At 36.6% G+C, this 15,552-nt stretch overlaps 1 protein-coding gene across 2 annotated transcripts in view; it reads right to left on the bottom strand.

The window, feature by feature from the left end:
* DPP10 (dipeptidyl peptidase like 10) overlaps nt 1-15,552 on the bottom strand; it is a 770,042-nt gene that overhangs the window by 380,085 nt on the left and 374,405 nt on the right. For both annotated transcript variants that reach the window (XM_042243952.2, XM_042243953.2), the window contains exon 4: nt 869-963. In XM_042243952.2, the coding sequence (XP_042099886.1) occupies nt 869-963 (95 nt within the window). The remainder of the gene's footprint in view (nt 1-868; nt 964-15,552) is intronic.

Below are 15,552 nucleotides of genomic sequence, written 5' to 3'. Positions count from 1 at the left end.
AATACATTGAACCTTTGTTTATCTAAAACAGCAAATAACTGTATACTATTTTTCAGTGATGTTTGATAGCTAGATTTTGAACATTTGAAACAGTTAATTAACTATCACTTACTCATTAGGTAATCACAGCTAAATCTAACCTTAAGACTGTGCTTAGTCACTCAGTCATGTTATGTCCAACTCTTCGCAACCCCATGGACTATAGCCCACCAGGCTCCTCTGTCCATGGGGATTCTTCAGGTAAGAATACTGGGGTGGGTTTCCATGCAAATCTAAACATAAGAGGTCTTAATTTACCCCAAAGTTCATATACATTTATAAGAACAAAATACATTCAGTTATTTGATCATTGCTAGGCCAAACAATGATTTAGGAGCAGAGAAATGATATTGACAGAATGCAAAATTTTAAAGGTAAAACACATCAACCTCAGCAAAAGGCCAGTTTTACAAAGCCTGTCTTCTACTTGATTTGGAAAATCACAATTAAAAGCAAGTCAGGAAGAATGAGAAGTAAAGGGAGAGAAAAAGTTATGATGATCTTGGTTATACTAACTTTTTTTAAAAACTGGCCTTTTTATGTTTAAACTGACATAGAAAATACTGGAATAAATATTCATTCAAAAAATAATATTCTTAGAAATATTTATTCATTTACTAGAAAGGATCAATGGGGAGGAAACAAAGCAGATGGTCACATGGGTATTTCCTATCAATAGATCTCCTGATTCTACATAATATACTAGCCCTAACTTGTCACCTGAAAAGTTTTGCAAATGCTGAAGCTAAAACAAAAGACCATTATGTATACTTTGAGAGCATTCTAAACAACACCAAATGATTAAAGTAATTAATTATTCATTACTTACAAAAGTAGTGTTTTCCAATAATAATGTGGTAGTATTTGTTTCTATATTCAGTTTAATGACATGTCCATTCTCGCTTTTATACACCACATCTGTATCTGAAACAACAAAGATATGAACAATTGACAAACATATTGACTAGGTAATATAATGGCTATAGAAGAGATAATGTGCATAATAAACAGGCTCATTGGAACAATGACTGTTAGCCTTTAATAACCTGAGCATATCTCTACACTTGGCTCATATTAATCCTCTTCAGTGTTCAGGAAGCCTGTCTAGCCTATGGCCTATTGTGCAAAGAAAACAGGGTTAGTGAGAGAGTCACTGAGATTCTTGGTTCAACAAATGAAAAATAATTAAAATATCGGCAACCTGCCGCCCATTCAGAGCTTAGAAAGAAGAGACAAAGAGAAGCACCTCCCATTTTTGAAGCTGTTACCAATTAGTGATGTAGTTAAACTTTAATGAGGCTGCCCCTGAAACATAACTAGACACATTTCTGAGACTATCATCATGAACTACATTCAAGCAATTTTTTTCATGTATCCAGTACTGCCACCACTCAATTTCTACTCAACCTCTTTTTCCCTTGGGTTTCGAATTATGCCTCTGATATTTTGCCTGGGTTGTCTGATCAAAGGTCAAAATCTCTGAGACTGGTACAATGCCAACCATTGTATCCACTTTGTCAACTTTAAGAGAATGATGTCCTCAACTTAAATAACTGCATTTAGTTTGCAGAACTGCTAATTTTATGTATTTTTAAGTTTAATTCAGCCACATTAACCAGGAAATTTAATCATTTTAAGATCTCTACACCTGAAAATATCAACTTGAGAAAAATTGCCAGAAAGAGTACTCAGAAGAAAAGAAAGATATCTATATCCACATAAAATATATATAAATAATATATATTACACATATATGTAATTAGATAAAAGGAAAGATACCCAAACAAAAGTAGTCTTGAGTGTCTGTTTTTTTTTTTGCATAAGCATAACCTCCTTTTCAGTTCTAAACTTCTCCATGGTATTACACTTTCCTAACCCTATGTACATTCTTGAAAAAAAAAATGGCAATATTGAGAGGGATTGGACTTATTATTCACAGTAAGTGAAGTTATATAAGTTACATACAACTTATATAACCCAATAGTCATCATCCACATACTGGCGGTAAATAAATACTACATGTCGGATTGTCAAGATTATGTGCAAATGCCTGACATTTTGACAGAGCAAGGTTTTCTGACTGTCCTCTAGTTATTGCAATATTATAAATAATAACACCTAGAAGTTATGATGAGAAGCAGTTAATACTAGCAAAAATAAAGTTTGTTTTTCTTCAGCATTTCATTCAGAAGATCAAGAGCCTAATATGACTCTCCTACTAGAGTCAGGGATGACACAGAGGTCAATAATTCTTCTTGACTTCAATCAAATGGGGACAGGGACATGTTGGAAAGACACAGAAAGGGAAAGACATGGAAAGACATGAGCCACAGAAAAAGACAAAGTGTTTTAAGAAAGAAGAAGAAGAGACAAAGATTTCCAAGTTACTATCTGAATTGTACTTGGATGTACTGAAAGATAAACCTATGAGATCTTTAAAATAAGGTCTTCTATCACCTTCTGAATTTCTTCCATCACCTACAAAAAATTTAGGTTCTTTTCATTATGAACTTTACTTGCTGACCTTTCTAGTGCTGTAAAACAAATACCAGGTTTTACATACATAAATATTTATTTATATTTATATTCGTTCCCTCTCTTCCTTTTCCTTTCTATCTCATAGTTATGATCACAGGCTCAACAGCAACACTGGTCACCTGTGTTACTCATTCGGTCTTGCCAGCCGACTCTAGTCTCCTATCTTATAGCTCTCAATTAATGCTTTCTTAAATCAATAGTCCAACCTCAATGAACACCTCTGTTATTTTTCTTCATATTCTCAATTCTGAATCACTTCTCCCTATGGATTATGAATATTACCATAATCAGTTCAGTTCAGTTGCTCAGTCATGTCCAACTCTTTGTGACCCCATGAATTGCAGCACGCCAGGCCTCTCTGTCCATGACCAACTCCCAGAGTTCACTCAAACTCACATCCATCGAGTCTGTGATACCATCCAGCCATCTCAGCCTCTGTCATCCCCTTTTTCTCCTGCCCCCAACCCCTCCCAGCATCAGAGTCTTTTCCAATGAGTCAACTCTTCTCATGATTACCATCATAGGTTAGCATAAATAGACTCCCTTAACAAACATCCTTAAAATAGTTTCACAATAAATTAAAAGAAAGAGGACTCCCCCTTCTACTGTACCATGTAGATAAATGTAGGAAACAGAAAAATGTAGGAAACCAGCACAGTGCAGAACTCTAAATAGGTATGAGGTCTGTGAACTTAACAGAGAAATAAAAGTCCAGAGAGCATGAACAGTGATTCTTCTTCAATGGAAGAGACAAAGTAATACATGTCATTATTGTCTCTCATAGTAAGAGGAAACCCTTAGCAGGTGATAGATTATATTGGGGTGGGGGAAGAAACATTCATTTTTAAAATATGTCCCTTAGAATCAGAATAGAAGTAAATGGAACTTGTTTGAGAAGATAAAGACTACACTTGATATTTTTAAAGTAAATTTCACTGGATAATTATTTAGACCTGAAAAACATCTGTAGAGATTTGTGTTTATAAATGCCTTTGAATCTGCACTCCTACAAATTTTACTGTTGGACTTTCAGTGTTGCATTAGTGGGAGAAAACTTTCTTTTTAAAAATTCAACTATAACTCTCTAGGTTAACATTTGATACAGATTTCTGCATGAATTATCTTAAAAGCATCTAACATCTGCCTTTATTAATTCTCTTTAATTTTTTTTTCTGGTCTTTAAAATCTGATCTTCTGGGTGTCATATTTATGCTACTTTACTATTTGATTTATAATCACTAGTGGAAACTCCCAGTTTTGAAACTCTTAATATTGCATCAACAAATTACTTTCTAGAATATATTTTACAACTGTCACCTCATATTTTCTTTAATATTAAGTAATGAAATATGAGTGAATCAGATCAATGAGTAAAGTGCTTTAACACAAGAACATCAAGGTGAGCATACTTGAAAAATTCTTAAAACACTGTATTAGACATGTCTGTACAGTACTTTGATTAAATAATCTTTCTTCCTTTTTAGCTCATTGAAAGTTAAGAGTCAATTATCCTGAACGCACATTCAATTCAGTCATGCTTTTTTTTTTACATGAAAAGATATGACAAGATAGAATCACTGTCTAGCTTCTTCATCCTGAGCTATATGAATGTGTTTTTAGTGTCTGCCCACCCCCAAATTCTTGTCATTTTGTCCAATTCCTTTTTCTAGAATTTGTAGTAAAAGGAAAAAACAGTACTATATCCTAAACTTAAGTTCTTTCAGGTAAAGGCAAGCTTTTATTTTATACCTAGTCCACACAAAGCAGGTAGTAATGCAGTTCATATTATAGTTCAATTATCAAATTGCTATTGAAATTGAGAACTGAGGTCTGTGCATTCACCCAAACTGTCAGGATCTACATCCATAAGATTTTCCTTTTAGAGCTTCAAGTTTTTGCCTGTGAAGATCAGGCTGTAAATTAGTACAAAAGTTAATTTTGTTTCAGAGACTTTCTTAAAAGTAATTTATCTGTGCCATAAGCTCCCAAATCTGAGCAAATTATCAACTGTTAATTCAGTCCCTGCTACCGAGAAAGACTGAAGGCAGAAAGAGAAGAGAGCAACAGAGGATGAGATGGTTGGATGGCATCACAGATTTAATGGACATGAACTTGGGCAAACTCTGGGAGACAGTGAGAGCTAAAGGAGTCTGGTCGGTTGCAGTCCATGGAGGCACAGAGTCGGACACGATTTAGTGACTGAACAATAACCATAATTCTTATTAGTAACTGTTTCCCTAAGATTCACTTCAAGATATTTGTCTCTCGGTGTCAACCTACCTAGGCCGTTACATCATGAAATGCACACCTCTTCAATCAGACCCTCACACTGGAAGAGCTGTCTTAACAATTCACTTCTAGATTTCCAGCCCTATACATAACCCCCGTCCCATCCCACCCTGCCAATCCCTCCTTCTGGACATACTAAGACAGTCAAAATGTTGCCCTCCCTGACTAAAACAGGTAATAAACTCAGCTTTGCATAACAGGTTATTCTGGGTGTTGACAGCTGACAAAATTCACTTTCCTTAAATATCTATATAAAGTCACCTTATTTTTTTAATGTTATTATTGATAATTTAATTATGCATTTAATTTTAACATGATAATTTGCTTTTAATGTTTCAAAAATAAATCTATCATCCATCATCCATCTGTGGAGAGAATTTTCAAAAAGTGGAAAAAATCTTGACAAATTGATTGCTTAAACATTTTAATCCAAATATGATTTTTGTCCTAAAAATCTATTTTTTAACATATCTCAAAGAAAAATTCTATGGTATCTTTTTTTTAAAAATTCACACTCAATCAAATTGAAAAAATAGAAAAAAAGAACAATAAAACAAAATAATGAAATAATAATCACTGAAAATGTTCAAATAATTCAGGAAGAATATGTTAAATATCAAAATAAGATTTAATCATTATTTAAAGCTATCAATAGTAAACCTAGACTATTGAATGAATCATAATCGAAACACAATAGGCCCTAAACCATCTCTCCTAAAACACTGCTCATATCTGTAGAAATTTTCCTCACTTTTTAAGGACCCCCGGCTTCCTATATTCACCTGCAAACATTGAGGCCATCAGAAATGGCTTATTGTCCTTTTTGTCTACCTCAAAATATCATTATATACATTCTTTTCTTTCCCCAGACTTCTAGAAAGAGATGCTCTTTCTTATTTGAAAAGCAAAAAAAGAACAAACTGTTTTTTAACCAAATTGAATATGCTCCATACTTTTAATATCTACTTCTTGCCAGTTACTTGTATTTTTCATGGTGTATATATTTCTTCTCTATATTAGAAATTAATAATAATAATCACTAGCATTCAGCTCTTTGCTCTTTTCGAGGCCTTTGTTCTTTCAAAATAAGCCTCAATAAATCTTTTGTACAAGGGGTTTCAGACTTATCCTGTGTGTCCACCATACATGTAATTCTCCATATCTCTCTGAAGCACAGTTTCAAATCTCAGTCCCCTCAAATAACAAGCTGCCAACATCAAAACTGACCTGGGATAACCAAATCCAATGTGCTTTTCCCCCATACTTATCCCCACCTTACTCAACTTTGCATTGTGTGACAGAGGATTCTGAAATCTTCTTTTGCCTTTGAACCATTATCTTGGCCTGGAATCCTTTCTTTAAAAATGTCTACACATTCTACTCAAACAGTTGTTGTCTAAACAAAGACACCCTGCAAAGCTCAACTCTGAGCCCTTTTTTTCCCAATTGCTATTCTCTGAGTGGTCATTTCTACTTGTGTGTGTTCAGTCACTAAGTTATATCCCATTCTATGTAATCCCATAGCAGGCCAGGCTCCTCTGTCCGTGAGATTTCCCAGGCAAGAATACTGGAGTGGGTTGCCGTTTCCTCCTCCAGGGGATTTTCTGGACCCAGGGATCATGTCTCCTACAGCCCCTGAATTGGCAGGCAGATTCTTGACCATTGAGCTACTTGGGAAACCTCAAAACTTCCAAAATTGATTTTCTAAATTTTTGAGGCCCGACCTCTCCTGTATGTTGGCTTTATATTTCCAGTTCTATGCTGGATAACATATATGTCTTGCAGATACATAAAACATAGCAGACATATATATATATGTGTGTGTGTGTATGCATATATATATATACACATGTAAGTTCATTACATCTTCTCTTTCTCTTCAACTCCTATAGTAATATTGTGCCTTATGACCTCTCATTTGGAGGATTGTTTTCATTTTTTCAGTGTTCTTTATGCCTGTAGTTTATCCCCATAACATAGTATAACATCCTAAAGAACACTTGGAATTCTCTCATATGGCTGGAAAACAATCACTGCACTCAGGTTACTCACTTGAGTGGCTTCAGCATATATTTCCCTATTTATTATCTCCTGATCTCTATTTTTGAAAAAAGCCCTGATCATCTATTGTTGAGAGTTATCAACAAGTCTTTCTTCACTCCCACTCTATTTTGCTTATGATATCCAGTATCCAAAGACCAAGTCCTGTCCAGAATTTTCATCTTTCCCAAGGCATTGTTAGATTCTCAGCACTTCTAACGTCTTTACTCTGTATGTCTCTTTTCTGCGCTCCTATATGAATCATTTAATATTTAATCATATAATTTCTTTCAAATATTTCTATTGTCTATTTTTATTCAATTTCAATGTGTTTATTTTGGGTTTTCAGTTACTTTACAAATTCCAGAAACACTCTATCTCTTGTTCCTTTCAGAAGTGAAACTATGCATACACACATATTCCACAGTGTACATTAACATGAATTTACTCTTCAAGTGTCTGCATTAATATGCCTTTAATATTTCAGAACATTTTTGCCAGGAAGATGGGATTGCAAATACCCTCATCATTTTATTTTTTTAGGAACTTTCTGAAAACCCATTTATTTGAAAAATAGAGTACTCAACTAATGCTCACTAAAGTAAACATTTCTTTCTCAGAACAATACATAACTCAACCAAATGACTGTTTAATATTCAAGATCTTCTCCCAAGCCCTAACCTTCTAAAATTCACTAGTCCCCGACATTTCCAACACAAAATTTCAACCAGTAATAATCAATGCTACTTATTGAAAGACCTGTAAAACCACATCCCCCCAAAACCTCATAAAAAACACCTCTCCTTTGCCATTCCCTTTGGAGAATATGCTACTCACCCTCAAGTGGGCAAAAAAGTGATCTTCTTTACCAAGTAAGCAACAAACTCATCTCTGCTTCTTCATGTATATAAGGTTATTTTGGTGGTGATTTGGGAGAACTAGTATTCATCGGTTTATAATTTCTGTAGAGTAGAAAAATATGGCATCCATCCCATTGAAGGATCTTAGTAAAATTTTCCCTTTACTACAATATTCTTTTTAATAATTCTCAATTTAATTTATTTTTCCATTTATCAACTTAGTTTAGTTCAGTCATTCAGTCATGTCCAACACTTTGTGACGCCATGAACCACAGCACACCAGGCCTCCCTGTCCATCACCAACTTTCAGAGTCTACCCAAACCAATGTCCATTGACTCAGGGATGCCATCCAACCATCTCATCCTCTGTCATCCCCTTTTACTCCCTGTCATCAATCTTTCCCAGCATCAGGATCTTTTCCAATGAGTCAGCTCTTTGCATCAATTGGCCAGAGTATAGGAGTTTCAGCCTCAGCATCAGTTCTTCTAATGAACACTCAGGATTGATCTCTTTAGGATGGATCTCCTTGCAGTCCAAAGGACTCTCAAGAGTTTTCTCCAACACCACGGTAGAAAAACATCAATTCTTTGGCACTTAGCTTTCCTTATAGTCCAACTGTCACACCTATACATGACCACTGGAAAAACCATAGCCTTGACTAGACAGATCTTTGTTGGCAAAGTAATGTCTCTGCCTTTTAATATGCTGTCTAGGTTAGTCATAACTTTCCTTCCAAGGAGTAAGCATCTTTTAATTTCATGGCTGCAATCACCATCTGCAGTGATTTTGGAGCCCCAAAACATAAAGTCAGCCACTGTTTTCACTGTTTCCCCATCTATTTGCCATGAAGTGATGAGATGGGATGCCATGATTTAGTTTTCTGAATGTTGAGATTTAAGCCAATTTTTTCACTCTCCTCTTTCACGGTCATCAAGAGGCTCTTTAGTTCTTCTTCACTTTCTGCCATAAGGGTGGTATCATCTGCATATCTGAGGTTATTGATATTTCTCCCGGCAATCTTGATTCCAGCTTGTGGTTCATCCAGCCCAGCATTTCTCATGATGTACTCTGCATATAGGTTAATAAGCCAGGTGACAGTCTATAGCCCTGTCATACTCCTTTGCCTATTTGGAAACAGTCTGTTGTTCCATGTCCAGTTCTAACTGTTGCTTCCTGACCAGCATACAGGTTTCTCAAGAGGCAGGTCAGGTGGTCTGGTATTCCCATCTCTTTCAGGATTTTTCACAGTTTATTGTGATCCACACAGTCAAAGGCTTTGACATAGTCAATAAAGCAGAAATAGATGTTTTCTGGAACTCTCTTGCATTTTCGATGTTCCAGTGGATGTTGGCAAATTTGATTTCTGGTTCCTCTGCCTTTTCTAAAATGAGCTTGACCATCTGGAAGTTCATGGTTCACGTATTGCTGAAGCCTGGCTTGGAGAATTTTGAGTATTACTTTACTAGGGTGTGAGATGAGTGCAATTGTGCAGTAGTTTGTCATTCTTTGGCATTGCCTTTCTTTGGGATTGGAATGAAAACACATTTTTCAGTCCTGTGGCCACTGCTGAATTTTCCAAATTTGCTGACATATTGAGTCCAGCACTTTCACAACATCATCTTTCAGGATTTGAAAGAGCTCAACTGGAATTCCATCACCTCCACTAACTTTGTCATAGTGATGAACTTGACTTCACATTCCATGATGTCTGGCTCTAGGTGAGTGTGAGCGATCACACCATCATGATTATCTGTGTTGTGAAGATCTTTTTTGTACAACTCTCCTATGTATTCTTGCCACCTTTTCTTAATATCTTCTGCTTCTGTTAGGTTCATACCATTTCTGTCCTTTATTGAGCCCATTTTTGCATGAAATGTTCCCTTGGTATCTCTAATTTTCTTGAACACAGCTCTAGTCTTTCCCATTCTATTGTATTCCTCTATTTCTTTGCATTGATCGCTGAGGAAGGCTTTCTTATCTCTCCTTGCTATTCTTTGGAACTATGCATTCAAATGGGCATATCTTTCCTTTTCTCCTTTGCTTTTTGCATCTCTTCTTTTCACAGCTATTTGTAAGGTCTCCTCAGACAGCCATTTTACTTTTTTGTATTTCTTTTTCTTGGGGATGGTCTTGAGCCCTGTCTCCTGTACAATGTCATGAACTTCTGTCCATAGTGCATCAGGCCCTCTGTCTATCAGATCTAGTTCCTTAAATTTATTTCTCACTTCCACTGTATAGCCATAAGGGATTTGATCTAGGTCATACCTGAATGGTCTAGTGGTTTTCCCCACTTTCTTCAATTTAAGTCTGAGTCTGGCAATTTGTAGTTCATGATCTGAGCCATATTCAGCTCCCAGTCTTGTTTTTGCTGACTGTATAGAGCTTCTCTATCTTTGGCTGCAAAGAATATAATCAATTTGATTGTGGTGTTTGACCATCTGGTGATGTCCATGTGTATAATCGGATTTAGAAAATCATTTAGCACTATTGACAAAGATTTCTTTCTGACCAAAATTTAGCTAGGCTTCTATGACCCCTCTTCTTCCTAGACCTTAACCTTATACTGCTTTTAGCAAGAATCCTGCTAAGTCACTTTAGTCATTACCCTTGATTTGTCATCTTAGTCATTTTCCATCTACTGTGCCTCACACTCTGCTTCATGGCTCTAAATCCCCAGGTGTCTTTGCTGTTAAGTGTTGATTTAAGTCACTTCCCCCTATTTCAATAGCCTCTCCTCTATTATAACAGTCATAAATGAATCTTCCTTGCTATTTAACAGGTGGCTAAATCATTTCTCTTTGACATATCCTTATAAATCTTGATCTAGGTGACCTACTTTCAAAATATTCATAATGATATTTAATTTGAATTATATATTACAAATGGATATGCATACATGCTTTGTGCATATGTGTGCATGCATGCTCAGTAAACTCAGTCATATTAGACTCTTTGCATGCGTATATTGAAAATGGATGGGCTTCCCAGGTGGTGCTAGTGGTAAGAACTCACCTGCCAATGCAGGAGAGGTAAAGGACATGGGTTCAATCCCTGGGTCAAGAAAATCCTTGGAGGAGGGCATGGCAACTCACTCCAGTATGCTTGCCTGGAGAATCCCATGGATAAAGAAGCCTGGAAGATTCCAGTCCACAAGGTGACAAAGAGGCAGGCACAACTGAAGTGACTTAGCATGCACACATTACAAATAGATATAAGCTAATTAATATTGATTAAGTCAACATTTGAAATAGATCAACTGGAATTCCATCACCTCCACTAGCTTTGTTCATAGTGATGCTTCCTAAGGCCCACTTGACTTCACATTCCAGGATGTCTGGCTCTAGATGAATGATCACACCACAGTGATTATCTAGGTCATGAAGATCTTTTTGTACAGTTCTTCTGTGTATTCTTCCCACCTCTTCTTAATATCTTCTGCTTCTGTTAGGTTCATACCATTTCTGTCCTTTATTGAACCCATCTTTTCATGAAATGTTCCCTTGGTATCTCTAATTTTCTTGAAGAGATCTCTAGTTTTTCCATTCTTTTGTTTTCCTCTATTTGTTTGCATTAATCACTGAGGAAGGCTTTCTTATCTCTCCTTGCTATTCTTTGGAACTCTGCATTCAGATGCTTATATCTTTCCTTTTCTCCTTTGCTTTTTGCTTCTCTTCTTTTCACAACTATTTGTAAGCCCTCCTCAGACAGCCATTTTTACTTTTTGCATTTCTTTTTCTTGGGGATGTCTTTATCCCTGTCTCCTGTAGAGTGTTACAAACCTCCATCCATAGTTCATCAGGCACTCTATCAGATCTAGTCTCTTAAATCTATTTCTCACTTCCACTATATAATCACAAGGGAATTGATTTAGGTCATATCTGAATGGTCTAGTGGTTTTCCCACTTTCTTCAACTTAAGTCTGAATTTGACAATAAGGAGCCAAGACTCATGATCCAATACTCTGGCCACCTGATGCTAAGGACTGACTCATTTGAAAAGACCCTGCTCCTGGGAAAGATTGAGGGCAGGAGGAGAAGGTAATGACAGAGGATGAGATGGTCGGATGGCATCACGGACTCAATGCACTTGAGTTTGTGTGAACTCCAAGAGTTGGTGATACATAGGGAGGCCTGGCGTGCTGCAGTTCATGGGGTCGAAAAGAGTCAGACACAACTGAGTGACTGAACTCAAGTAAACTAAGTCAACATTAATCAATAGAAGTCCTATGATACTGATTTAATTAAGATGTTAAATAAAATATTTGAAATATATATAAACTATACAGAGAGATACAGAGATATTTTCTCCATATGCGAGATGAGTGTTTGATATAAACTCTGGCAATTGATGTGGTCTAGATTTGGGGGCACCAAATTTTTCCCACAGTCATGATTACTCATTTACATGATTATTTACTGTATATTGTAATTGTATTTGCACTGCAATAGCAGATTTTAGTAGCTGCAACACACAGTATATGACTCAAAAAACCTAAAACATTTAGTCTATGATAACTTTAATGAAAAATCTGATGATTTCTGTGTTGTTTGTTTCATTCAAAGAACAGATCTTTCACTTTACTTACCATATTTAGAAATGTTAGATTAGTCCCTGATCATTGCAATGTCACTAGAAGAATTATTTTTGGATCCCCCAAATAACTATACACTTGAAAGAATTTTTGTTTTCCAATCTGCCATGAGAGGTATATTTACCTTAAAATTGGATCTGAATTCCTGTTAAATAGGATAAAGACAGATGTAAAAAATAAATGTTATATTCCTAAAAGGTAATCAGAATAAAGGCCATCTTAATTTAAATGTTGTCATAATTCTGAGTAATCATCATTAATTCATATGGAAATGTCAATCCTATGAATGACACTTCCTGTGATAAAGAGCCCTTTACAGACTAGATGGAACCGTTGATGGCCACTCAACTAAATGATCTCATTTTGATCTGTAGCTAAAATGTGAATAGCAGCATTTCTTATATGATCATTTCATTTTTTAGATTATTTGCAAAATAGTTACCTAAGAGAAAACTTAAATACTACTCTCCAGAATTTCAAATACCTCTTCCTACTAGAAGGTCTGTTTGTACAGCAGTAGCAAATAAATACCACTTGTAAGTGTTTTTTAACTTTCTTCAGTTAAAATTTTCAAAAATAGCAAGGGCTTTACCAAAGCTTTCTTAACGTCAAACACATATACTCAACTATCTCTGCTTGAGTGGTCCAATCTACCAAAGTTTGAAGGCAGAAAGAAGACAGACTCATGTCTTCCCTTCACCAAGCATCTTACGTGAAACAGATATAAATATCAGCTAGGATCCAAAAGGTCTAGAAGTCTACACTACAATGACACATACAAAGAATAGAGCTTATACTAAGGTAACATGTAAACTGCAAAATATAAAGATACAAATAACAGGCTGTGAAAACACTTAAATCACTCCTCTCTTCTCTAATTTTGTTTTTGTTTTAGTCAGCCCCTGGGCTGGTGGTGGTGCTAGTGGTAAAGAATCCACCTACCTATGCAGCAAGACATCAGAGACACGGGTCAATCCTTGGATTGGAAAGATGCCCTGAAGGAGGGGACAGCACCCTAGATTAGTATTCTTGTCAGAAGATTCCCATGGACAGTGGAACCTAGTAGGATACAGTCCAAGAGGTCTCAAAGAGTCAGACATCACTGAGCATCTGAGCACAAAGCTTCTCTCAATTTTTCCTTATGCTAGAAAGAATAAACTGGGCTGACCACAGCCTCCAAATGTGCATTTGTGGATGGGCAGTCACTAGCAATTCTATGCAAGAGAAAAGCCTTCTTATAACAGGGTTCCATTCCTGTAAGGCACCTCACTGTATGAGAAGGTACCACCTGGCTCTCAACACATTGCCCTGTGATGATTTGTCTGTGGCTATGACTAATAACCACAGGACTGCAAAAGGTCAGTTTTCATTCCAATCCCAAAGAAAGGCAATGCCAAAGAATGCTCAAACTACCACACAATTGCATTCATCTCACACGCTAGTAAAGTAATGCTCAAAATTCTCCAAGCCAGGCTTCAGCAATACGTGAACTGTGAACTTCCAGATGTTCAGGCTGGTTTTAGAAAAGGCAGAGGAACCAGAGATCAAACTTCCAACATCTGCTAGATCATCGAAAAAGCAAGAGAGTTCCTGAAAAACATCTATTTCTGCTTTATTGACTATGTCAAAGCCTTTGACTGTGTGGATCACAATAAACTGTGGAAAATTCTGAAACAGATGGGAATACAGACCACCTGACCTGCCTCTTGAGAAACCTATATGCAGGTCAGGAAGCAACAGTTAGAACTGGACATGGAACAACAGACTGGTTCCAAATAGGAAAAGGAGTACTTCTAGGCTGTATATTGTCACCCTGCTTGTTTAACTTATATGCAAAGTACATCATGAGAAAATCTAGGCTGGAAGAAGCACAAGCTGGAATCAAGATTGCCAGGAGAAATATCAATAACCTCAGATATGCAGATGACACCACACTTAGAGCAGAAAGTGAAGAGGAACTAAAGAGCCTCTTGATGACAGTGAAAGAGCAGAGTGAAAAAGTTGGCTTAAAGCTCAACATTCAGAAAACGAAGATCATGGCATCTGGTCCCATCACTTCACAGGAAATAGATGGGAAACAGTGGAAACAGCATCAGACTCTATTTTGGGGGGCTCCAAAATCACTGCAGATGGTGACTGCAGCCATGAAAATTAAAATACGCTTACTCCTTGGAAGAAAAGTTATGACCAACCTAGATAGCATATTCAAAAGCAGAGACATTACTTTGCCAACAAAGGTCCGTCTAGTCAAGGCTATGGTTTTTCCTGTGGTCATGTATGGATGTGAGAGTTGGACTCTGAAGAAAGCTGAGCACCAAAGAATTGATGCTTTTAAACTGTGGTGTTGGAGAAGACTCTTGAGAGTCCCTTGGACTGCAAGGAGATCCAGCCAGTCCATTCTGAAGATCAGCCCTGGGAATTCTTTGGAAGGAATGATGCTAAAGCTGAAACTCCAGTACTTCGGCCACCTCATGCGAAGAGTTGACTCATTGGAAAAGACCCTGATGCTGGGAGGGATTGGGGGCAGGAGGAGAAGGGGACGACAGAGGATGAGATGGCTGGATGGCATCACGGACTCGATGGATGTGAGTCTGAGTGATCTCTGGGAGTTGCTGATGGACAGGGAGGCCTGGCATGCTGCAATTCATGGGGTCACAAAGAGTCGGACACGACTGAGAAACTGAACAGAACTGATGACTAATAAACTCTCTTTGTCTGTGATCCACAGGCTTCATGTATACATATATGTGAGTTAACAAGCAGAGAAAAATTTCAGACAATTCAGTTACTCCTTTATAAGTTATTCTCCCTCATCTCTAAACATCTCCTTTTCTCTCAAGGTTTTAATTTTAATATTAATTTCAACATCACTAATAACATGGTCTCAAATTGCATAGGGATATTTAATTAACTTAATAATAAATCAAATAATCTTACACCAAACTTGTAAATTAGAGACTCAAAATAAACATTAACTCTACACATCCAATTTGTGCTTGAATCTTACAACACTGACTGCCATTTAAAGTTCTGAAATCCAGTATTTATATACAGATAGATAGATAGATTAGATATAGATAGATATCCATTTATACTTAGATGTAAAATCTATCTCTCTATATCTATGTGTCTGTATCTACATGTATATATTAATTACTTGGATCTTGTGTGACCAGCCCAGGTACTTTAGTCAA

This window comes from Ovis aries, chromosome 2, assembly GCF_016772045.2.
Source record: "Ovis aries strain OAR_USU_Benz2616 breed Rambouillet chromosome 2, ARS-UI_Ramb_v3.0, whole genome shotgun sequence".
Lineage (NCBI taxonomy): Eukaryota > Metazoa > Chordata > Mammalia > Artiodactyla > Bovidae > Ovis > Ovis aries.
The sequence above is the reverse complement of the archived record's forward strand: the minus strand, read 5'-3'. Positions and strand labels throughout refer to the sequence as shown.